Below are 24,738 nucleotides of genomic sequence, written 5' to 3'. Positions count from 1 at the left end.
GTCCGACTTCAGCTCAGGTCATGACCCACGGTTTCAAGCCCCGTGTCGGGCTCTGTGCTGACAGTTCAGAGCCTGGAGCCTGCTTCAGATTCTGTGTCTCCCTCTCTCTCAAAAATAAGCATTAAAAAAAAAAAATTTAAATGTCTCCCTCTCTCTCAAAAATAAGCATTAAAAAAAATTTTAAATGGAGGTATAAAATTTATATAGAAGTACACAAAGCCTGTACACAGCCCAGTAAACTTTTAATACATACATATTACTTAACTACCACCCAGACCAAGATACAGACTCTTTAAAAAAAACTCTGTGCCCAACGCGGGGCTCGAACTCCCAACCTGGAGATCAAGAGTTCCATACTCTAATGTATGAGCTAGCCAGGCGCTCCAAGATAGAGAACGTTTTAAAAATTGATTATAAATTGAAGATGTGACATGTGAACACATTCTCTTTGTGAAGCATTAATACAGGACATGTGAGCTGACCCCCCTTTTGACCCCCTCCACTAGTAACTCCCATAGGCACACAAGGCCCCACTGTTACAATTCTGTGTGTCCGGAAGCTGGGGCTTCCCCCTCAGCATTCCCAGGCCTTCAGGCAGAGAGGCAGCCTGACCAAACAGGTTTGGGGTCTTTCTCCTCAAACATTCTCTTCTGCCCACCCCCTACCCCCATCCAATTCCTGCAACAGATAAAGGGCCTGTAGATTTGCACCCCCACTCCCGCTGCGGATAGTACGCTTCCCCATGAGGAGTGCTGCGGGCCAAGTTAGGGTTGCAGGGAGCTCTCTCCATTCTCTCAATTTAAACTAATTCCGACCCCCTAAAGATTGGCTGGCTCAAATAAAGAGTGACCTTCAGGTGCCTGGGCTGCTGGGCCTACACAAGGTAGAGGACTGTAGGGACGCCCAGCTCCTGAGGCAGGGGCACACCGAAGCCAGAAACTGCCCAAACTGGTTACATTCCAGCAAGATTAGCACAAGGCCTGGGCCTGCTCCTGAGCCCACCCCTCCCTCCACTCCTAGACCATGAATAGGATTTTAACTATTTCCCTCCTACTTGCTGTCCAGCTTCACTTGCTGACAATGTTCCCTGCTGTTTGCACATTAACCTCCCATTTGCCAGGCAGCAGCTCAGGGGCTGTGGATTAACACCCACCAACCCAGACAATGGTCTCCGGGGAGGGATGCAAGGGGCTCAGACAAAGGCTCCAGGCGCCAGGCCCAGTCAATCACTGCCCACAAGGGCAGGGGCTCCCAGACTCTTCCCCATGCAGGACTACTGAGGGCTGAGTGCGCTTCCCTAGCAAGGGCCTAAGGAATGGGGAAAGGATCCCCACTGGGTCGAATCTGGATGTCATGGCCCTGCGGTGACTGCATTCAGGCCTGCAGGGACCAGGGGCTAACGTGCTAGGATGGGGTGCGTTTGGGCAGGCCTGGCAGACCCAGCCCCCCAAGTTAGATTTCCTCCTTTCTCCAGGTAAAACTGAGCTCTCAGGGGATACAGCAGGACACAGATGCCTCTGGCCCTGACCCTGAGGCTTCCTGGGAAAGCTGCCGGTTCTCTTGGCAAGTCCTGACTGAAGCAACTTTCAGATGTGACTCTGCGTCGATGCCATTTTCTTACCCTCGTGTGCAGGTGTACACGCATGTGCATGAACCTGGAAAGGCAGCAGCAGGTCAGAAGGGGAAGAGGAGAGAACAGGAAGTATCTGGTATGGAGATGGCCCTTTAACATCCTAAACCACTGCCTTCTCAGCCCCAGCTGGGCTGCAGGATAAAGGCCTGGGCATTAGTATTTTACAAATCTCCTCCAGGTGATTCTAATGCAACTTTGTCCTAGAACAGAGCCTCTCAAAGCGTATGAATCAGCCTGGATCTTGTTAAAATGCAGATTCTGAGTCAAGAGGTCTGGGATGGGGCCTTAGATGCTGCATTTCTAACAAGCTCTGGGTCGAGGACCAAGTTTGTGCGCTAGGCACTAGATCCAGCACGTTCATCAGGAGGCCGAACCCTCTGGATACTCTTCAGTGTCAACTCTTCTCTCAAGGCAGCTAGTCCTAGCTGTCCACACCTCTGTTGGAGTCCTTCCTTATATTGATAGGACCCCTCCCCCTGCACATCCCCCAAACCACAATCCCTCTTCTCCCTCTCAGTCCCTCTTCTCTTGAGCTACAAGAAAACTTCCTGGTTTCCCCTCCTGTTTTCCCCTCCTAGTCTGGGCCATTTCTCTGATCCTCATTTTATTCACAGAACTAATACCAAACAGGGAGTGGGTGGGGGCAGGATGCAAACTGGTAAGGCTACTGGGGGCAGGGCTGGGAATAAAGCCCCCAGTGGAAACAGAAACCAGAGTTCCAGCCCTGAGGCAGTTAACATCCAAGAAACTTAAGGACAATTAAAAAGCAACAACCACAATTAATACGGTTTACACAAGCAAAACTCATTAGAGTGTGGGTTGGGTGGGGTGCTGGAGTTTACCTTTACTGGGCAAACCCTGTCTTTACATATAGGACAAATTAAGCCAACAAAGACTGCAACAGGGATATTTATAAGGCTGTGCATTCCAGATGCGGGCGACAACACAGCTGACCTGTAATGGACACACACAGGTCTTTGCTCAGACAGCCTTGGCCAGGCTGGCTTTAATTCCTGGTGAAGTTCAAATGCAACCTACCTGTGCTCCTTCAGAAAGGTTTTATTATTCAGAAGCCTCCTCGTTTACACTGACACCCACTCCAAGTCTGAATTAACTGTGTTTCCAGACAGCACCCCGGGGGCCCCTGTGCTGTTAAGGGAATCTCTTCACGGTCATTGCTGCAGAGATTTGAGCAGGGCTTACGGTCTGCAGTGGCAGCAAATCTACAAATGATGATCTCCAACGAGATGATATAAGAACAACCTCAAGGGGCGCCTGGGTGGCTCAGTCGGTTAAGCATCCAGTCATGGTCATTTGGCTCAGGTCATGATCTCACAATTTGTGAGTTCGAGCCCCAGGCTGGGGTCCGTGCTGACAGCTTGGAGCCTGGAGCCTGCTTCGGATTCTGTGTCTCCTTCTCTCTCTGCCTCTCCCTGCTCGTGCTCTGTCTCTCTCTCTCAAAAATGAATAAACACTAAAAATAAAAACAAAAACAAACCAACAACCTCAAATAAAGCACTCGTCCCACTGCCCTGTGCTCAGTGGGGCTTTCTGCCCTTTGCTGGGCCTAGTGTTTCTAATGTCTAAACTGTCCCAAAGACTCAAGGGTTCTTACTGCTATTCCCTGCCCCAAACCCCAGAAGGTCATAGACTACAGCAGGGTCTGGCCTAGCTAGGACTGAATCCTGACCATACCTCTTATTAGTTGTGTTACCTCGATCTAAAGTTACCCCGTCGGGGCGCTTGGCTGGCTCAGGGAGTAGAGTATGCAAGTCTGATCTCGGGGTTGTGAATACAGTACGAGCCCCATGGTAGGTGTGGAGACTACTTAAAAAAAAAAAAAAGTTACCCTTTTTGAGTCTCGGTTCCCACTTGTTAAAAAGGTATTAGTGGGACGCCTGGGTGGCTCAGTCGGTTAAGCGGCCGACCTCGGCTCAGGTCATGATCTCGCGGTCCGTGAGTTCGAGCCCCGCGTCGGGCTCTGTGCTGACAGCTCAGAGCCTGGAGCCTGTTTCAGATTCTGTGTCTCCCTCTCTCTGACCCTCCCCCGTTCATGCTCTCTCTCTGTCTCAAAAATAAATAAACGTTAAAAAAAAAAAAGGTATTAGTATCACTTAGTTCACAAGGCTGTATTGAGGTTTAACTGAGTTAATGTTTAGCAAGTATAGGGACTGGACTAGGTAGGCCCTTACAATGGTAATAAAAAGAGGACATTTCTTAAGGCAGTAGAGATGGTCTAACACCCCTCCTTTTTTTTTAAAATTTTTTAAAAAACGTTTATTTATTTTTGAGAGACAGAGCATGAGTAGAGGAGGAGCAGAGAGAGAGGGAGACACAGAATCTGAAGCAGGCTCCAGGCTCTGAGCTGTCAGCACAGAGCCCGACGTGGGGCTTGTACTCACAAACTGCAAGATCATGACCGGAGCCAAAGTCGGATGCTCAACTGACTGAGCCACCCAGGCGCCCCTAAAACTCTTCCTTCTTTCAGAGATGTCTCTCTTGAGACACTGACTTTTCTCTGCCCGACAGTCAGTTCAGCTACTAGTCTAGTTCCCTTGATATTGGCCTGGCAGACAGAAAGCTCCCCCACGGAGTAAGTCACGGTCTTACTTATCTTTGAATCTCCTGTGATGCTCAACCCAATGCTGGCAATCCATAGGAACCTGGGTGGTATGTGCACTGATTTTCCACATGAACTCACCAACACAGGACAAAGCCTGGATGCCACACCAGGTGGGTCCAGTGACAGTGCAAACCAGCCTCCCACCCATCGTAAGTAGGTTCCGTTTCTGTCCTCAGGAACAATGGTAAAACAGGAATTACATTTCTGACCTGGTGCCAAACTCCTCATGAAAATGACCACCAACACCCCCCCTCCCCCGCTTTTTTTTTTTTTTTTAACGAAACATTACACCGTATGTCTGCCACACAATGAGTAATCTCAAACCCCTGCGGTTTCGGGGGCCTTCTGATTCTTCTTTGGAAACACGATCCCTCATGTTTATACTCAATGTGACACAGGCTCAGAGTGTGCTGTTCAACAGTCTCACTGCACTGTCCATACGTCCTACCTTGTTTTTAAGGAAATTGGTCATGAGGTCAGGGACCACCCCTTCCAGGCCATGACAGTTATGATCTCTCTTGAGGGGGTGGCGTAGCTCTAATTTTAGGCCTTATGAAAAACTGCTGTGCTGTTTCCCCAGCCTTAATTTCCTATAGTTATGTGACGAAGATCAAGTTTTTACATTTTCTGAGGTTTTAAAATCAGAAAGTGTTGCTCCCTTGGGCTCTCATCTCTTCAACCCTAGAAGGTTAGCCTGCACTTTGGGCCCCAAGAGCGGTGGGACTAAGCTCTGGGACGAGCCTCACCATGAAGCTGGGTACGAGCGGCTGAGTCCAGGCTAGGGCTCCCCAGGTAGGGGTGGGCCTGGGCAAAGGCCCAGGGTTCTGGGCGGAGCTTCTGGTGTGGGCTGCTCAGGAACCACACGCTTATTCAGATGACACTGTTTGTATGCAGATGTTTCTGGAACTCCTCTCCATTACACACAACACTCTTCCATGGACTTCTTCCTCTTGGTTCGGTTCAGCCTATCCCTCCCTGGAGCCAGGGACTCCCCAGGCTCCCAGGGAAGAGAAGTACGTGGCATGGGCCTCTTTTGGAAGGTTCGTGCCAAGGCGCCACACCGAGGCTCGGATTAAGGTGTAACGGGAAGGAGACCGGGAGCACACAAGCATTTGTGTTGTGTGCGGGAGAGCTGTCTTCACGTTATGAAAAGGGTTTAACTGCCCGCAATAGTGTATGCGAATTGTCTACGAGTCCTGACACCGCTCAGGGGCCAGTCCCCACAGCTGCCAGTTCAGGTCCGTGGCTACAGCCTCAACAGAAGGATTGTTTCTCAGCTGAGAACCACTGGGGAGCCAGAGGTGCAGGGGAATCTGTATGTGTTGTGGGAGGACAGACCTGGGGCTCCTGGGTGCTCCTGGGTGACCATGTGGTCCCTTAGTCCATTCTGTTATACCTACCTCTTCAGCCTTCCTGTTTCTCCCTCCCTTTCCCCTCTGGAACATGTACACAACATCTCCAACAGGGAAACTGCTAGAGTCTCTCTCAAATGCAATCTGAATGAGAATGAGAAAGGGTCAGCTGGTTTAAGGAGCAGCAGAACATAGCTCCTTATCGTGACATTTTCTGAAACAGGGAGCCGTCAAGAAGCAGAGACTCACAAGAGTGACCTTAGACGTGAGGGAGGGGGATCTAGCACACAGCTGTTGTCTGATCCTCTCCTCATTAACCCTTCTGTCTGGCTGGCCCCTTATGAAGTGCTGAGGCCGGGCCCAGAGACTTGGGCTTGGTCACTTCACCCAACCGGCTGTGTGACCTTAGGCAGGTCCCGCCCCTCATTGAGTACAGCTGCTAAAAAAGCCTTTACTGAAACAATCATGTATTAAGCACCCACTGTTTATATTATATACTGTGCACAGTAAAACGCAGAGGCTTTTTATTTCTTTCCTACAAGACCTCTCTTTGTGTACGGAGAACAGTACTGGTTATCCCTCTAGACAATACCCAGATATGGGTCATTAAGGGGGGCAATGACCTACCCACTTGATACACTGACCTATTCTTGGTTATTTCAAAACATTATTCAGGCAGCATGATAATTGCTTAATTTTTCTTTCCACTCCTAAATTGTTAAATTAGACCAAAACCCCAAAACAAACAAACCACACCAACCTCCTACACACAAAGCAGGACCCTGATGCTAACTAACATCTGTCTCACTCCTGCAGTGGGGCTGGTTGAGCTCTCTCCCCCTACCGGTGGCCTCAGGCCATGTTCTTGGCATTTGGTCCCTAATTTAGCTGCTCTTGAGAATCGGGATGTTCGTTATTTCTTTACCGCCTTCCCGTTGCTCAGTCGGAACTCAAACTATCCTCCGGAGCCTCTTGTTTCTACTTTCCTTTTCCCGAAAACTCTTTCAATAATTCTTTTTTTTTTCCTTAATGTTTATTTATTTTGAGAGAGAGAGAGAGAAAGCACAATCAGGGGAGGGTGGGGAGTGAGGAGCATCCCAAGCAGGCTCCGTTCGCAGAATGGAACCTAGAACAGGGCTCGAAGCCACAAACCGTGAGGTCATGCATGACCTGAGGCGAAATCAAGAGTCAGAAGCTTAACACAGCCAACCAGGTGCCCCTCAAAGGTTCTTTATCTGTTCCCTAGACGTGCCTGATTCCCTGCATTCAGGATTTCCCTTGGAGGGGACAACACAACTTGGGGGCTTGTACAAAACAGTGTAATACAAATTACACAGGTTTATTAAAAGTCCTGATTTTGAACCAGTCTATGATCAGGATCTTCTCACTGAGTTCTTTTTAAAAAGGCCCAATTACTAGTTCCTCTGTGAGGTAGGGGGAGACGGCCTCCCTGCTATCACAGCCGTCTCCTGAAGGTGGGCTAGAGACAGCCAGCACTGGTATATTAGCGGTTCCTAACTCTGTTCAGCGCTGCCGCCATAGCTCGAAATTGGTCACGGTGGGGGTGTTTACACCATGGGAAACGGGAAATCGATGAACACTACACATCAGGACACGTTCCACCACATAAAAACAACAGTAACATTTAACTTTCTCCTCTGTCTAGCACTGCCCTGTCTTTACACATGCAAACTCGCTTAATCCTCATACCCAAGAGAACTATTATCATCTCCTTTTCACAGTTGAGGAAACTGAGGGCTCTTCCCCACCCCGTGAGTTTCCTACTGTCCTCTGAAAAGGCCTGGGTGGAGGCCCATGTGCAAAACACTGAAGAAAACACTCCACCAGAGTTCAGACTCAGGAGCAAATCATTTCATGGAAGCTTTGTTTCAGGAAGGGTTCTTGGAAGTGACAAAAATTACGTAAACTCTGAGGAGGGTTCTAGAGACCCCAGGGAACACTGTTAAGTGGCAGTTCAGGCCAGCTTAAGGAAGAGGGGTTTTTACATGGGCTCCTTGTAACAAACCCCCTTCTCCTGGCATACTCTGTCAAAGCCAGGGAACCCCCTTCCACTTGTGGAGGGGAGAAAAGGAAGGAGGCACAGTGTACAATTATGAGAGAACAAATACATCCTTAGATTCTCACAGCAAACCAACCAGGGAAAAACCCAGCCCTCAAACCAGCAAGAAGCTGGATGTCGAACACCCCGAAGAGCCTCTGCTCACCCTTGCAAGGGTAACCGCACAAGAAACAGGGCACATCACGGGGCAGAGAGGGGCCACTTTTTCCCAGCAGTCACGCAGGCATAGTGGCTGATTCTCCTGGATTCCCAGTTGGAAATTCTGGAGGGAACAGCTTTCTGCCTTCAGCATCCAAAGAAAGAAACTGCAATTAATGAATAACCAAAATTAAATGTCTTAATGCTGCTTCATGCGATGAAAATAGTTATATCCTGCGAACAATCAGACATTAGGCTGGGCCTTTCCTTATGATACTTCGGAGAACTTCCTCTTTTTTTTTTTTTTTGTCCAGGGAATGAGTCAAGTCAGTCAACAAATATTTATGGAGCGCCCACAGGATTGCAGAGTCTGGGAGGAGACACGGGTTGCTGGAAGAAGCCCAGGATAGTTCTCACTTGAGACAGTAAAAGGAAATGTCAATCCTCAGGCCAGGTCTAAACAGGGCAGTAAGAACTGACTGCCACCCTGGGTGGGTTTATTCTGGGCCAATCACTCACTTTTGGCTGAGTGGCCTCTGTTATCATAAGGCCAGAGTGGGTGGATCCGCCATGATCATGCACATTTTTGGAAAAATACAAGCACAATGCTCACAATCTTGATGGTTTTGGGGGTGGGGATTGGGGATTGGCTGAGATGCTCTTCTTCCCTCAACTCCCAAAGGGCCCCAGAACGATCAGAATTAGTTCAACAAATGTCAGATGTTCACCATTTTCTCTTCTGCAAATGTAAATGTGTGTGAGCTGGAGGAGGAGGCTAGAAAAATCTAGGACCAATGGAAACAGTCTTTTGGGGGCCTGACCCTCCCTAGTTAGGAAACTGGATCCTATTTGCTTGGCTCCAGGGCCTTGCTTCCCAAAGTGTGCTCCACAAAGCAGCGACAGCGGCACCTGGGAGTACGTTAGCAATGCAGAGTCTCAGGTCCTCTCCTGCCCTAGGGAATCGAAATCTGCATTTCAGCAAGCTCCTCAGGTGGTTCCCACGCACCTGCAAGTTTGACAAGCAACAGTCCAGATAACCAGGCAACTGTTTGTTATTAAACCCCATAGACTCCCCCGAAGTCCCATTTGGGGAACACCTGTCCTCCATACTGCAGGAACCAGTTAGCAGGTTCCCAAGACTTTCCGTTCACAAAAAACAAATATTAGTAAAGCCTAAAGATTTGTAACTATATTATGACTCCTGGTTTAAAAATAAGTCACCTGGAAAGATCCAGGTCAATTACACATTCATGTAACCAACAGAGGAAGGCACATTCTTAGAGCATAACAGCACTGAATGCAGTGTGCCACAAAGCTTCCTTCCACTTCTGCATTTCACTCAACAGCGCACGCTGGCCTAGATTCTCTTCTGTTTTAAATAACCAAGTATGTTTGAATAACCTGTATGGTTACAATTAGGGTCAGCGCATCTGGGGAAGTCACCGCAAACCCCCACACATAAATATGGTGATTTTAATAACAAATAACACATTTGGAGCCTGGTATAGAAGTATGCAGGCGGAGGGAGCCACTGAAGATGTTAATTTGCATGTTCACAAAGGAATAGAATCCAGCTGCAACATTAATGCCTAATTCTACAGAGCCATAGGACACATGAACAACCTCACCATGAGCTTGCTCTAAATTTAAAGCCGATTTTCAAACCCTCACAATTTTGGCTTAAACTTAAATTTAGCTGCTTGAAAAGGAGACTGGATTTTATTTTAGTTTTTTCCTGTGAATCCTGAAACAATGGAATTGAAAAGGTCCATTTGTTTAAGTTTTGCAAATTAAATACAAAATATCTGAATAGGTTTGATCCGAAGTTTCTCAAAATATTCACACTGGCACAGGAAAAAAAAAGGTCTCATCATTGGAAGAGATTTCTTCTAATAAGGCACTGGAATTTAAAGACTAAACTGGAGCTTTGTTGTTGCTTTCCAGTCTCCTATACCTGTTTTCACTCTTAAGTAAAATGCTCCAAGTATATAAGCTTTTAAAAAGAAATAAAAAGACAAATCTTCTGAAATAGGATGTATAGGAATGAATGTGTGTGTAGGAGGGAGAGGCTATTAATAACAATGGTAATATTACTACACATTGGTAACAAACTACTTATACCAGAATATATGTAATATGTAATATACTTTAATAACAACAGGTATTGTGTGAATTTGGCCGTCTTTGGGGAGACAAGGTCCCAGGAAGCTTTGTTCACTTTCATCATTTTCTCCAGCAATATGGTGTCTGTGTACTTGCTCAAGCATCTGCATAAAGACAGAAGGGGCCCCTGTAGGGGCAAACAGAACTCCGTGATAGCATAATCAATTAACTGTCTCAGTTATGAAGAAAATAGCTACAAAATCCTCCCATTCAAATGGTTTACACCTCATTGAAAGTTGTTGGCATTCGCACTTTACAGAGAACAGGTGAGTAGCCAGGACCTGTGGTGACAAGGTCTGGTCCTACAAGTGTCCGGGAGGGAAGGAAGGTTATTAGTCATCCTCATCTACCAAGCCGATGCACAGGAAACCCTTCTTGGGATGCACGTATCAGATAATGACTTGCTGGCATAATTTCACGAGATTAAAAATGTCGTGAGAGTTAAATGCTTGGGAGTCGTTAGAATTGCAGTTCTGCTGAATCTTTGGCCCATCTGTTATTAATAAACGCCGGTGGCAATATCCGTGAATACACTTGTCAAGGGGGCTACTTCCACATCCCCTCCCCCACCAGGCAGCGGACAGATGTGGAAATCAGGAGACCTGGGTTGACAGCCTGGTCCTGCCAGGGGCAATTCTGTCACCCCAATAAGCCTCAGCTCATCGCCTATTAAACAGGAGTGATTACACCAGCTTCACTTAATTCTTAGAACTATGTTGAGGCTCAAATGAGATAATGGATGTTAGTCCCTAGGTCTGTCAATCAGCCAATAACCCAAGCATATATGATATAATTTTGGACATCCGTGGGTGAGAGGCTGGGTGTGTTAAGGGGTGAGCTTCCTTCTTCACTGTCACAAAAAGGCATGTGACAATCGTAGTACTTTCCCCTCTCTGGCCCCCAAACAGGTTTGCCTTTACATTTTAACACATTCAGAATTCATTAAGCAATTAAATCCATTTTGATCTAATTGGGTTTCCTTTGAGAGCAGCTCAAGGTTCCTTTAAGCCTGTGAAACTTGTGCGTAATTGGAAGGTATGACTCCACCCCACTCAACTTGTGTTGAGATGTCCGTCATCAATTCCTTTCCGATGTATGATTTAAGCTCTCGAGATGGCTCTGTTACATCTGGAGACCAGAACCACGCCAGCCTCCACCACGAGCGGCAGCAATAAATAACACCATTGCATGGAGTCAGCACTGGATGTGGACGGTTCTGCCCTAAGCCACTAGTCAGAAGGAACACCTGGCTGCCATTTAGACGCAGACAGTCTTGCGGGAAGGACAGCTGGCCAGTCACTTGATACCCACGTGGGGCAAGGCCATCCTCTAACAGTTTCTTTGATTTTTTTAAATGTTTATTATTTATTTTTGAGAGAGAGAGAGAGAGAGAGTGGGGGGGGGGGGAAGAGGGGCAAAGAGAGATGGAGACACAAAAGCAGGCATCAGACGGAGACACAGAAGTAGGCACCAGGTTCTGAGCTGTCAGCACAGAGCTCGACACGGGGCTTGAACCCACGGACTGTGAGATCATGACCTGAGCCGAAGTTGGATGCTTAACCAAACGAGCCACCCAGGCGCCCCCCTAACAGTTTCTATATGACAAACAGAGGTCTTGGGCCTGATCTCGGAGCTCAAGGTTACATCATATGGTTGCTAGTTGCCAGTCCAGGGCTCTGTGTCTGCACTGTGGCCAGCGCAAGTCTCTTCACCCACTTGCCCCACCTAAGATGGCAGAAGGAATGGTAACAGGCCTGGTGAAGGAGGCCTGCCTTCACTTTGCACTCTGAGGAGGAACCCGTAGGTCTCATGCTCCGAAACCAGTCCTGGGCCCTAGTGAGCCTCAGCCCTGTGCGTCACAGTAACCTGCAGTGCAGAGTTCCAAGGACTCTCCTGAGGTTCCTCAGTGGCCCGGCATGCCTGGAATTTTGGAGAGGGGCCTGCTTTGCCCAGTATCTGCTTTGATTCCCTGCTCTGGAATCTGTCCTGCTACCCAGCAGAGTGCCTAGGCCATCTTGGGAACTCCATTGCCATAGCTCTTTTGAGGATAGCAATGACCCCCCTTGGTCAAACTCTCACCTTACTTGGTTCTTAGCAGCACCTGACTCAGGTGATCCCTCTCTCTTCTTTCATATACTCACTCTCTTCCTTGGCTCCAGGTCCCCAGATCCCCAGGTCTCTGATCCTCCTATCTCTCTGGCTGCTCCTTCTCAATCTCCGTCACCAGTTCCTGCTCTCCTCTCCAGTGTGTGAAAGCTGTGGTGCCCAGGACTCAGCCCCCAACCCCCAGGGATCTCCTCCAGTCTCACACTTTCGGTGCCATCGATTTGCTGATGACCCTAAAGTCTCTTTCACCAAGGCAGACCTCCTCCCTGAAATCTAGACTCACTCACCCACTGCCCATCACCTTCCCCACTGGATGACCAAAATGCTCAAAAGCAACATGTCCTAAACAGAGCTCCTGGTTATCCCCCTGCTCCCAGATCTGCTGGTCCCTGGCTTCCCCGTTTTGGTTAACGGCATTTCCATCCTTCCTGTTTGTTGCTCAGGAGGTATTCTTGACTCTTTTCTTCCTCAGCAAGAAAATCCTGCTTCACTTCTCTTTCAAAATGCATCCACAGTCGGACAACTCTTCCCACTCCCATCTCTACTGCCACCATCTGAACTACCCTGACCTGCTAATTACACTTACCTCCCCCTTCAGTCTACTTTTATCACAGCAGCCTGGAAGCTCCGTTAAAACATCGATGAGATCACATCACCTCTCTGCTCACACCTCTAACGCTTCACATCTTGCTCAAAGCAAATGACCCAAGTCCTCACCGTGTCCTATAAAACCCCATGACTGGCCCTCAGTTCCCTTTCTGACTACACCGCCTTCAATGCACCCCCGCTGACCCCTGTGCACTCTGCTGCAGCCACACTGCTTCCCTTGCTTCCTCAAACAAGCTCGTCATGATCCTGCCTGAGGACCTTCACATTCGCCATCCCCTCTCCCTGGAATGTTCTTCCCCTGTGTGGCTAGAGAGTTGGCTCTTTTCAGTCCTTACTGAAAAGTCACGCCCCCGGGAAGGCCTTCAATAAATAGTTGTTAGAAGAATGAACGAACAAATGAACTAACGGGTGGCTTCCCCCTGAACCCTCACTAGGGGGCTGGGACTCCAGTGTGCCTTCTCATTAGTTCTTTCCCTGGGGCTGGATCCTGAACCCTCTGCCCACCAAGTCTCACACCTCCAGGGGGTGCTGTTCACCGTGTGGTCCATGACGGCAGGGGTCTGACTCTAAAGGCCAATCTGCTAGCTGGCACCGCCCATGAGAACAGGCACCATGTATCTTGTGTGTCAAAATACGCATACTTGGCTCCTCATATAGAGCAGGGCATATAGAGGGGGTGGCTCAGAATATACCTACTGAATGAATGAGTGAACCAAAAACTCTGGCTCACCTTTCACACTGAACAAGAATCCTGTTCTCTTGGACCCCCAGACCCCTGCCTTGGGACTGCCTCTTTAGCCAGGTGACTCTCATCTCCCCACCTCACAGCCCAGGCATCTCGCCCCCGTTTCGCTCCCTCTCTTTCCTTGCTGACCTTCCAGTACCTCTTGTGCTGTTCAGACACAGACGGTGGTTTCACAGGAGAAATGGGCTATTTAGTTTCAAAAATATGGATCTCCTGTAAATAGTGGGTACACACAGATTCTCCATGTAGCGTCACTGGGCATGTCCCCACAGTCCCTTTCCCCTCCAACCCAGTACAGATGTCCCATAATGCCTCCTCACGAGTGAGGTACAAAATGGCTCCTTAGGGACTCAAAACTAAGTGTGGAAGCTCTATCTGAGTTATTGAAAAGCCTCCATTTGGCTTCACCATTCCTGGAAATAAGCTAAAATTGCCACATGTTTTGTCCACGCCTCTGAATGATAGCTGGAGACACCACGGTACTCCCTTCTCATCAAAACACATAAAGGCAGCATGGGAATCTCAAGCACGTAATGACGCCAAGCCGTAGCCATAACACGTTCCGGAATTAGTTCTTTTGAAGCACCATGCCAAATGATTATTAATAAATGACAAAAACACTGAGGGTGGAAAAGCTTCAGCTGAGTGCATACCAGTCTTGCACATGTTAACCAAGGTACCTGAGGTTCAAGTGGAAGCCAATTCAAGTTACTCATTGTTGAATAACTACTGCATGCTGACACTTGGCTGCATTGAGGTCTGTAAGACTTGTAGGAGGCTCCACTCGAGAGGTCTGTAATCTAAATGGGGAAAGGAAAAAAAAAATCCATGCCCTTTCATTCAAGAGTTTTTTTAAAAAATGCAGCAGCATACCGGGGAAGTCTGAGGCAAAATAGCTGCTTCTAACAATAGAGAGGCAGAGAAAGAAGGGAGAGAGGAGTGTTCGGGAAGATTTCTTGAAGGAGACAGAAAACTAGAAACTTGCAAAGAGGGGGCGCCTGGGTGGCTCAGTTGGTTAAGCGTCGGACTTCGGCTCGGTCATGATCCCCCGGTTTGTAAGTTCGAGCCCCGCATGGGGCTCACCACTGCCAGTGCAGAGCCCGCGTTCAATCTTCTGTTCCCCACTCTCTCTGACAACTCCCCCTCCCGCTTGTCGCTTGTGCTCTCTCTCTCTCTCTCAAAAATAAATAAAACATTAAAAAAAAAAAAAAGAAATTCGCAAAGAGAAAAAATGCAAGCAACACATCCCACACAGAAAAGGAGAAACCTGAGTAGGTCCCACGAGCAAAAGGCTCAGGGGGAAATGTCTTCAAGTAGCATGAGACTGGGGACCAGTGCTGGCCTTCCCACTCACCACAAATGGCAACGGAGAGCCATCTGGAGAGCTCCATTTGGGGAGGAGGAAGGCAGGAGACATACCTCAGTGACTGCCCCCTAGAGTAAGAGTAGATGTGGAGCCGACAGAGTGCAGCTTCAGAGGTCATATTGTCATAATGGCCGCGGTGTCAGGTTTGGATGAGGAAGTGAAGCTAAAAACTCCTCAAGGCAGTGTAGGACCATTCTTGCCATTATTTGAGGCGTCGCACAGAAAAAGAAGGGGAGGAAACTCTTGAGTGCTATGTGTTCACAAATGGACAAGTGTGGATTTGGCTGGATGTTGGCATTTTACTGGGTTGGGGCTTTATCTGACATGGGTTCCACACTGGCCGTTGGTAGCCCTGGGCTAGGAGGAATGCCCCAGGGAAGCCAGCAGCCATAAGGCTACCAACCTCACAGCACCCATGGGAGCATTAAGGGATCAGATTAAGGGAGCATAAAGGATCAGAGATGGGGAAGGCCTGCTGGGTAACATGTAAGTCTCCCTCCTGCTGGGGTCCTGTAGGTAAATGCTTAGTTGGATTTGAACTGATCCAGACAGTGGAAGAAGTTCTCATCACGTTCTTATAGCTTGATGTTTTTAGACTCTGCATAATTCAAAAACTTTCCTCGCCATAAAAAAGAAAGAAACCAAAAAGAAACTTGAAAAGGAATATTTACAGAGAAACAGAAACAAGCTATTCCTAGAGCCAGGTAGTTGTCCAATTCCTAAAGCCCAAATAAAGTCCTAATAGAGAGTTTAGTTAAAATACTAAAAATAAACAGTGCCTATATTTAATTTATTTTAAAAGTTTCTAAAGCAATCAACAAATTTAAAAATATACCTGGGGGCCTGAATTATCTCACAGGAACCAGGACTGCTTAAAAATACATCCAATCCTCCGCGTGTCCTCCTCAAGCCACAGTCTGTGAGGCTGTCAACAAATTTCTATTCAGTGCTATCATGTAGAAGGCACTGAGGATGGGGCACTCTCAGAGTCAGATGAGAAAACCCTAGTGTTCCCACTTCTGTTCCCACACTGGAAAATGCTGAGCTCCAAAGGGCATGCTGTATAAAAACGTTGAAAAGGAAGACAAACCCTTTAAAAGGGTGACCTTGGGTGTGCCCTTCCCCATGGAGTTAAATGTCACTGCTCTGAGAACTTGTACTTTCTGATTTCCTGATTTTGCAGAATCCAAAGCTAGCATAACGAATTTAAACCTTCCAGTTTCCTTCCTTTCTCCATTTCCTTGAAAACAAAAACAAAAGCCACAGACTTAATATTTCTATTAAAATACAACTTAACAGAAAGCGTCACACGTTTTTACAGTTACCGTGGTTTAGGGAAAAAACACATTTCCCTGTCTCCTTTTTTTTTAAACTGCAAGATTACTTTCTCAAATTTCAGCGAGACATTAAATTCTGCCCCTGAATAACTTAGCCCATAAGCATATGCACCATTTTAGGCCATTTATGGCTTTAATTGTCCATATGGGTTTCTCAGTTATCTCTCTCATTTGTGACATGGTGACTGTCACCATCAGGAGGGAAATTCCCACATCAGTCCTTTGGGTTTTCCCATTCACACCTTCAGGGATGACAGCCTAAAGGTTATAAGATCCCACATCTCCGCTGCCTCCTAACGCTCCCACTCTCCCATTCATTTGTATTCAAGAGGGGAGGAGGTGAAGGGACAGCATCCCCTCCATCCTGCCCATGAGGAAAGGCAGTCTCCCGGAGCTGTCCCAGGAAGCCGCGTGTGACTGCAGCACTTAAAATGATGTGTGGTACACGTAAAACACACATCAAAGACACCGTACGGAAAACGAACATGAATGACCTTAGTAATTATTTTTATATTGATTATATGTTGAAATGATAATATTGTAAATGAACTGGAATAATTTAGGGGGTGGGTGTCTGGGTGGCTCAGTCAGTTGAGCATCCCGCTCTTGATTTCGGCTCTGGCCATGACCTCACAGTTCGTGGGTTCGAGCCCTGAATCAAGCTCTTCTCTGACTGCAGTGCCTGCCTGGGATTCTCTCTCTCTCTCTCTCTCTCTCTCTCTCTCTCTCTCTCTCTCTCTGTTCCTCCTTTTCTCAAAATAAACAAACTTAAAAAAGTTTTTTAAAATAAAAATTTAGCAGTTTCCTTTTAATTTTTTTTTTTTAAGGAGGCTACTAGAAAATTTTAAATTACCTCTATGGCTCAAGTTATATTGTTATTGGATAGTGTTGCCCTAGAGGGATCAATGCAAAGTCATCCAGAGGGCCAGGGACAGACCTGGGCTAACCACTGCTCCCACTGCATTTGGGGTCACAGAGTTCCTGAGGAACTGGGAAGAGCTTTGCATAAAGAGAAAAACTGGTCTGCCCTGTGCCCGGGAAGGAGGGGCACAATCTGCCTGTCCGGCTGTGTCCATGGCAGAGCAGGGCTCCAGCCCTCATGGCAGCAGGGAGAATGGGTACAAGGACCCGAGGGAGGGCCGGGGCCCCAGTGCCTGCCTGGATGGGAGCCTGCACCGGAGTGGCAAGGGGCTCTTGGCCTGCCTGCTAGGCCAGTAGAGCAGGGAGGTTGCACACACCTCCAAATAGGCACTGCAAAGTCCTCCCGTCTAAAGTAGCCCCTGGCCCACTAGCACAGCCCCTGGACTGTCTGCTTTTCTGCCCTGACCTCAGATCCTGCGACAGGGACTGGCACGCAGAAGGCAATCTGTAAATGAGTGCTGGAATGAAGAGTGAAAGAAGGAACCCAAGCGGTGGCCCCTGCAGTGCGTGGTGACCCCGGTTGCAGGACAGCGGCTGCACCTAACTTGCGGCCCTGGGAGCTGCCACAGTGACCTGTGTGTCAGAGGAAATGGAGGAGCCGGGAGCACGCAGGGCCTGGTGAGGGCTGGGGTTCCACCTGGGGTCTGGCTTCACTGTCTCCTCCCTCCGTTGCTGCCATTTCTAGCCGGTTTGCTCTGGCCCTTCCCTAAGTATCTAGAAGACATACCCCAGCTAAGCCTCCTCGGCCCTCCTCCCACCGCAGGTGCTCTCTGCCTCTTCCTCCAAAACTCCTCCTGGGACACAAAGAGTGGTGTGCTGGCCTTTCCTCCCCACCGGCTTAGGGACTCTGTGAATGGGGCTCATGTCCCACTCCTGAGTCAAGGAGAGCCTCTCCTCATGTTGCCCCCAGGGGTGCAGTGCCTGTCCAGGGGGAAGAGGCACTCATCTGGAAGGCCACCCCCTTCCCCAGGCTTCCCGCATCACCTTCCTCTCATTCCACTTTCCTTCAGTCAGGTAGGCCCAGACTGTTTACACTTTTCGTCGCTTAGCATCACCTCTACTTTCATGAGTATGCCTTCTGCGTGTGAAAAATCTGGGAGCTTGTGCACCCCCCATGCCTCCTGATGGTGCCAGCCCCTCCCCCATCATGCTCAGAGTCCTGGAGGGCCCCCATGGAGGCCCCCTGATTGGTCAGCCCCTGCACACGGCACCCCTCCTTCCTCCCCATTATCCTTAGCTGCAGGCTGTCTCCCCCTGGACTGTTTACACAGCTGCAGAATGAAGGGACTTTCATTTCTCCCAGCCACCCCCGGCCCAGGGTTAATGCCTGTGTATTTCCGGCTCCCTACAACTTGGGGCAATGGGAATGCTAACCCAACCCGATCTCCTGTAAATAGTCCATACGCTGATAATTGTACTTTCGGGGGATGGCAAAGAGCGTTAAACTGCTTTCAGCAAACGGTCTTGTGGGTACCTACACAGGGTGCACGCAGACTTTCTGCAGCCCAAGACAGAGCAGCTGTTCCACACCATGAAAGCCCCATCACGTAAGGAACTGAGAGGTGGCCATACTGCAGACCTCCAGGTGAACACGGTTCCAACCAGGAACTAGGGATGGGCATCCCATCCTTGATTTGGCTATGGTAGAGTCCAAGGCTTGACCAAGTATTGGCGGCAAGTTGCAGGAAATTTAAAAAAAAGAAAAATCTCCACTTGACAAACTATCCAATTCTAATAAATATCTGAGAACTGTAACTAAAGACCCTGAAAGTATTTTAGGTTTCTCCATCCTAAGACTTTACCTCAAAGAATGACCTCCTCAACCATACGTCAGGCAAGATGGGAGGAAGCAGACACAGAAAGCATTACTTTATTAGCCTACGGTAGTAATGGTGGTATCCCCAAGTAATGTGGATTATACAAGATCAGAGTCCTAATAAAAGAACTCACGACAGTGACTTCAGGTCCGAAAAATAACATATAGGATGAAGCTGGTGCTTTGACACCTCCATGATGGTTGACAGGTTTAGGGAACAAAGCGTTGGGAAATCTCAATCACGGCCAGTGTCCCCTGTTCTCCTTCCAACCCCCTCACTCCACAATTCCTGGAAAGTCATGGACGTTTTGAGACTTCTGTCTCTAAAAGAGGAACTGTCACTTTGCATTCTGACTAACTTCCTTCAAGGAACTCAGACTGGGGTTCTTGTTAGCTCTTGTGTTCCCACTTGCCCCTGGATGACACACTGTCCTAAGGATAGATACATACCACCAACGACCCTCAGTAAGGAATCTGAACTGTAGGAACCAAGGGTCATTTTCCTTTTCCACTTGCAGAAGGAAAAATTTTTCTTTCTAAGAGATTACCTGACTTGTCTTACGGGGTGGCTCTAGCCCGAAACCTGACAAGCCCAGCACCTGCCAGTCTCTTGACACACCTTCTCTTGAAATCCTCCCTCTGGGCACCAGGGACACAGTAGCATGTTCGCGCCATCCAAACCAGACACACACCCCTAGGAGGGGAGCCCTCAGGGTCTGACCCAGGTCAGAGACCCCTCTGCAAGGAATCCTGGGAATGACAGACCTGATTCTGTCTATGATGTCTTCAAGGGGCCCAGGACAACCATGATGACCCAAGTTAGCTCAGAGCAAAGGATGGAGCCCAGAAGAAACCTGCTTATGTGCAGCAAGTGTCACGGGGACTAAAATACTTGCTGACACAGAAGGGCCTGAGCTGAGGAATCACTTCAGCGTTGCTAAAGTCATCTTGGCCAGACCTGTCAGGTTGTTGTGCGGCCAAGCTTTTGGTTTTTATCATCACTAAAAAGGTACAAGGTTTACCCTTGCCCTTAAGGTCCTAATGCCTTGGTTAATGGTGAGTCTTACAGTTGTAATGCTTCAGCCACATCTCAGCTAAGTTCCTCGAGGGTCTGGGTTGAGAGAGAGTATTCACTCCATTGTACAAAAGAGGAAAAGTGTTCATGGCCACAGCACGGTGACTCCCAGTATGGGGACCTGCTCCTTTTCCACCCTGCCCCTTAGGAACTATACTCCCAGGCATCTCCAGAGAGTGATGATAAACCAATACCGCCACCCATGGCTGAGTTCTGCACTGTAAGATACGGAAAAGGCTTGGGGGAGAGGAGGGGAGGACAGGCAGAATCCAGAAGTAAATTAAACTCAGAACATCCAAGTGCTTTGAGCTAATATTGGTGTGTTATTTCTACTTAGTGTGGATCCAGGCTTCAACTGAAGGAAAATAAAAACAACTTTGACAGCCATTTCCTTGCTTTCTTTCTCCACCCAAGAGGCACCAGTGGTTAACAGTATGGTGGCAACAAGTGGGTCAAAGGTCAGCCCCTCAGCCAGCACCGGTTTCCATGGAGACAGGGGCTATTCATCCAGCACACAGAGCCTCTTCACAGTCACTTACACACAATTGAGCTATTACTGAGAGCCCAGGAGAGCTGTGTCTGGAGCACAGTGCACTAGACAGGGCAGGGTTTAATGGAGCTGATTAAATGGTAGTTGGGGAATTATTCCAGAGCAGGATTTGGGAATGCCCTTCAGAAACAAGTTAAATCCCCAGGTCTCATCCCATTCCCCACACTCTCCCCTTGTGCTAGAATAATGCCAGTGTGTCTACACACTCTGGTCACCTTACCCTTCTTCCCACATGTCCAAAGTTGAGAGGATAAACCCTTGTTCTGTGATTCCTGGACTTCTGGCATCTGTATCATTTGCTCAGCATTGTGGTGCATTTGTGACTTAAAAAGACATCAACCCCCCCAAAAAAGAACGAAAATTTAAGTAGACAATCCACTTCAGGCATAAAATGAATTCCAGTGGATGGTGAATGTGGTTCAAAACCCGTACTTCTTAGAGATGAGAGAGGCTTCGGCATTTGTTTGGGAATTCTTGAGATCTCTTTTTTTGCAAGAATGGAGGCATTCCTTCCAAAGTTGCACTGCCATCTGTAATTTATCAAACATTCTACCAAAATTTCTGCAGCCTTTAAACAAGAGAGGTAAAAAGTAAAATCAGCACAAAGGCAAAAAGCCTTATTAAAAGATTATCCTCTCACATAAAAATTTTAGGTGAATGTTTTATACAGAACCACCAAAAACTGGAAGGAATCCAAATGTCCTTCAACAGGTGAATGGATCAGCAAACACAGGCTCATCCACACAATGGAATACCAATCAGTAACGAACAGGAGCTACTGATTTAAGTAGCAACGTGAATGAGTCTCAAATACATTTGACTACACGAATGAAGCCAGACTCAAAAGACTACGCACTGTATGAATCCACTTAGATGTCATTCTGGAAAAGGCAAAACTAGAGAGACTAGACAGTGGTTGCCGGGGTTTGAGACTAACTGTAGGGGAGGTGTTGACTGAACGGGGTTGCCAAGAGGGACTTGGGGGGTGGGGGGCGGAGTGGACTTGTTCTAGATTGTAAGTGTGGTGGTACAATTTGTTAAAACCTATAGAAATGTACTCCACAAAGAGTGAATTTCACAGTATGTAAAAAATAAATAAAGTAAGTAATAAGTAAGTAAATAAGTAAATAAGATCTAAATTTAGCCCTTTAGAGAACAAGCAAGAAAACAGTGTGCTGACTCTGCAGGCCAGGATAAAATAACAAATCTGCTTTGTTCTCCTACATCATATCGGCCAAGCTCTAAGTACAGCCCATTCTTTTAAATCTCTGTTGCTGTGATCTCTAACCAGGTTGAGGTAAAGATGAACATATTCAAGATCTGAAGCGCTGGATGGATGATCACAACTACTCCAAGGACACCTACGACTGGGTGGGGAACATCAACGTTTATATTTTTTGAGACGTTGCTCTTTGTGAGTATGCCAACTGAGGGAAAATAATAGTGGAGGAGATGCTCCTTAGTGGGCAGGAGAGAAAACAGTGGAAAGAAGGGTGAAAGGACAGCAGTTATGATCTCAAGTGGGTTCATGGTCATATGTTGAACAGGAGTGATCAAATTCAAGGTCCTCATGCAAAGGGTGAACGCAACCTCACAGAGGCCATATCCCATATCCCTGATGTCTACCCATATCTCTGAAATGACAGTTTCACCAGGACACTCAGATTGCTCCTGTGGCCTGTGTCCAGAACAGTACGGTCCCCACCGAAGGTGCACAGTCAGTATTGGTTGAGTAATGAATAAGTGGGCGCAGAAACTCGGAGGAAAAAATCTGATTCAAGAGAAACGGTGAAGAAAGACATGGTGGATTTACACACACCATCGGGTCAAGTTCAGTATTATTAAGTCCCCTGAGATTTTAAATTACAATTACAGGGTCGCCTGGCTGGCTCAGTCGGTTAAGGGTCCAACTTTGGCTCAGGTCATGATCTCACTCTTCATGAGTTCGAGCCCCGCATTGACTCTCTGCTGTCAGTGTGGAGCCTGCTTCGGATCCTCTGTCTCCCTGTCTCTGCCCCTCCCCTGCTTACGCGATCTTGCTCTCTCTCTCTCTCTCTCAAAAATAAAATAAAAAACATTAAAAAAATAATAAAATAATAATTACAAAACCAAACGCACATAAAGCACAAAACCAAACCAAAATAAACCTCAAAATAAAAAAACAGAAGGCAGGCAGGCCAGAAGGAAAGGCACAAGAGCCGTAATTCTCCAGCTCTAAGCCGCTCAGCCCTGGGGCGTGAGCCATGTTGGCTGCTGATCTGGGAGGCTCCCTGGCTGGCCCTAAAGAGAACACAATGAAGACACCAAAGAATCTCAACAGGGTGACAGTGACAGATAGTTAACTTGTCTATTGTCTTTCAATGTCCAGGCACTGTTCCAAGTACTGTGCTAATATGAACTCAGTTAATCCTTACAATGACCATCTCAGGTGGGGCGGTCAGAGTACCATTTTACATATGAGAGAACAGGCACAGGGAAGCTATCTGAGTAGCTCAGGGTAGGACCTGAATCCATCCTGACCTGACAGTCTGCACACATAACCGCTAAATGTTATGGAAAAATGGGGGCAAATCCATGACAACAGTTAACAGAGACAAAGTACTATAACCACAGACCTCCCACCACCGAGGGTATAGAAGTGGGATATGACTGAACTGACAGCACATGTCACAGCTACACATGTGACAATAACTTTGGGGGAGTCAATTCTGCCCCACGGGTGCCTGAAACAGGAAGCTCCTTCAATGGCGGACATCCTCCAATGGTGCCTAGGGAACGGTGTTCTGCTTTTCAAATACACCCCCTTCCAGGAGATCCAGATTAGAGCAGCAGGCTGAAGATGTTCAAAACTATGTTGTCTAGAGATGTTCAGTGTGAAGAGAAGACAACAGGAGAAGGCTGTCTTCTGAAGAGTGAAAGGCCGTCACGTGGACAAGGAGGAATTCAATCTGCTCTGGGCTGCCCCCATCACTGCAGGTGTCCAGGCAGAGGCCAGACAACAAATTGTTGGACCAGATAGCCCTGTGATCTCAGCTAGTGATTAATTATTCTCAGATGCGAAGTGATTCTCAGGTCTCCAAGAGCAATTGAGGAATGGAAAAACCCACTTACAACTCAAAGAAGAAATACAAACAAGGCTGCTGGGAGGAAGCATCAGCCCGCCGAGAAGAGATGTTCTTCTGTGGCTGGGCCAGTATTGCAGTCCTGGGGTCGGAGGCATCCTAACAGACCTGATTTCCCAAGGGCGCTGACCATCAGTGACAGAAAGGAGCTGTTCCTTCGGGCTAGCTTAGCAACCTCATCCGTCAACAAGATTCCTGCAGTTTCAAAGTATTTTCAACGTGCCCTATAACGTTTCTGGGAACATTTATATGTTCTTCCCCCCTGAAGAGAGCACTAATCCTGAGGGAACGGACATTTAAAAGTCAAGGGATCTATCCAAGCTTAGACTACGTTTTGGAAAGCTTAAGACATTTGTTCCTTTACACAAACTAACAGCTAATTAGAAGGCTATATCCACCCACCCCCTCAGGCTTTTCCTCTGGCAACACAATCAGGCCAACTGTACACAGTGTAGGGCCAAGGAAAAACAGTGAAAACTTGAAGCTATTGCTTTTTTTTAAAGACTTAGAATCCGTTTGACTGTGCCCCACAAAAATGAGAGTGCCGTGTAGAGGTACAGAAGGAATGGGCACTCTGTGGGAGACCGAGGTATAAACAGGGTCAGCCCATTGCAAGGAAATTCGGCAACGAAGAGCTGTATAAACGTTCCTAGCTTTTTACTCTCGTAAGCCCATGTCTGGGAATCTAGGGTCATAATGCCAAACTCAGAAAAAAAGCTTTGTACGTAATAGACACGCCCTGCATTATTATTTATGACAGTAAAATACCAGAAAACTACAAATTTCTAAAAATAGAGGAATGGTTAAGTGTGTCAGTTGGACGTGCTATGGGAGAATATCACACGAAAAAAGCAAGACTCCAAATTACACCTCCGTAAGAAGACACTGATGGTTAAAAAGAAAGAAGTCTAGGGGAGCCTGGGTGGCTCAGTCGGTTAAGCATCTGACTCTTGATTTTGGCTCAGGTCATGATCTCACGGTTCGTGGGTCTGAGCCCCTCCTCAGGCTCTGCACTGACAGTCTGGAGCCTGCTTGGGATTCTGTCTCCTTCTCTCTCTGCCCCTCCCCTGCTTGTGCTCACTCTCACAAAAAAACAAAACAA

The 24,738-nt window shown here is 47.7% G+C and overlaps 1 protein-coding gene across 5 annotated transcripts in view; it reads right to left on the bottom strand.

The window, feature by feature from the left end:
- The window catches only part of TCF7L1 (transcription factor 7 like 1), a 157,806-nt gene that overhangs the window by 46,182 nt on the left and 86,886 nt on the right, over positions 1-24,738 (bottom strand). For 2 of the 5 annotated variants that reach the window (XM_045054490.1, XM_045054491.1), the window contains exon 4: positions 14,130-14,249. The exons of the other annotated variants lie outside the window; for them this stretch is intronic. In XM_045054490.1, the coding sequence (XP_044910425.1) occupies positions 14,130-14,249 (120 nt within the window). The remainder of the gene's footprint in view (positions 1-14,129; positions 14,250-24,738) is intronic. 5 annotated transcript variants of the gene reach the window in all.

Source organism: Felis catus, chromosome A3 (assembly GCF_018350175.1).
Source record: "Felis catus isolate Fca126 chromosome A3, F.catus_Fca126_mat1.0, whole genome shotgun sequence".
Classification (NCBI taxonomy): domain Eukaryota; kingdom Metazoa; phylum Chordata; class Mammalia; order Carnivora; family Felidae; genus Felis; species Felis catus.
This window is presented reverse-complemented; position numbering and strand designations above follow the sequence as displayed.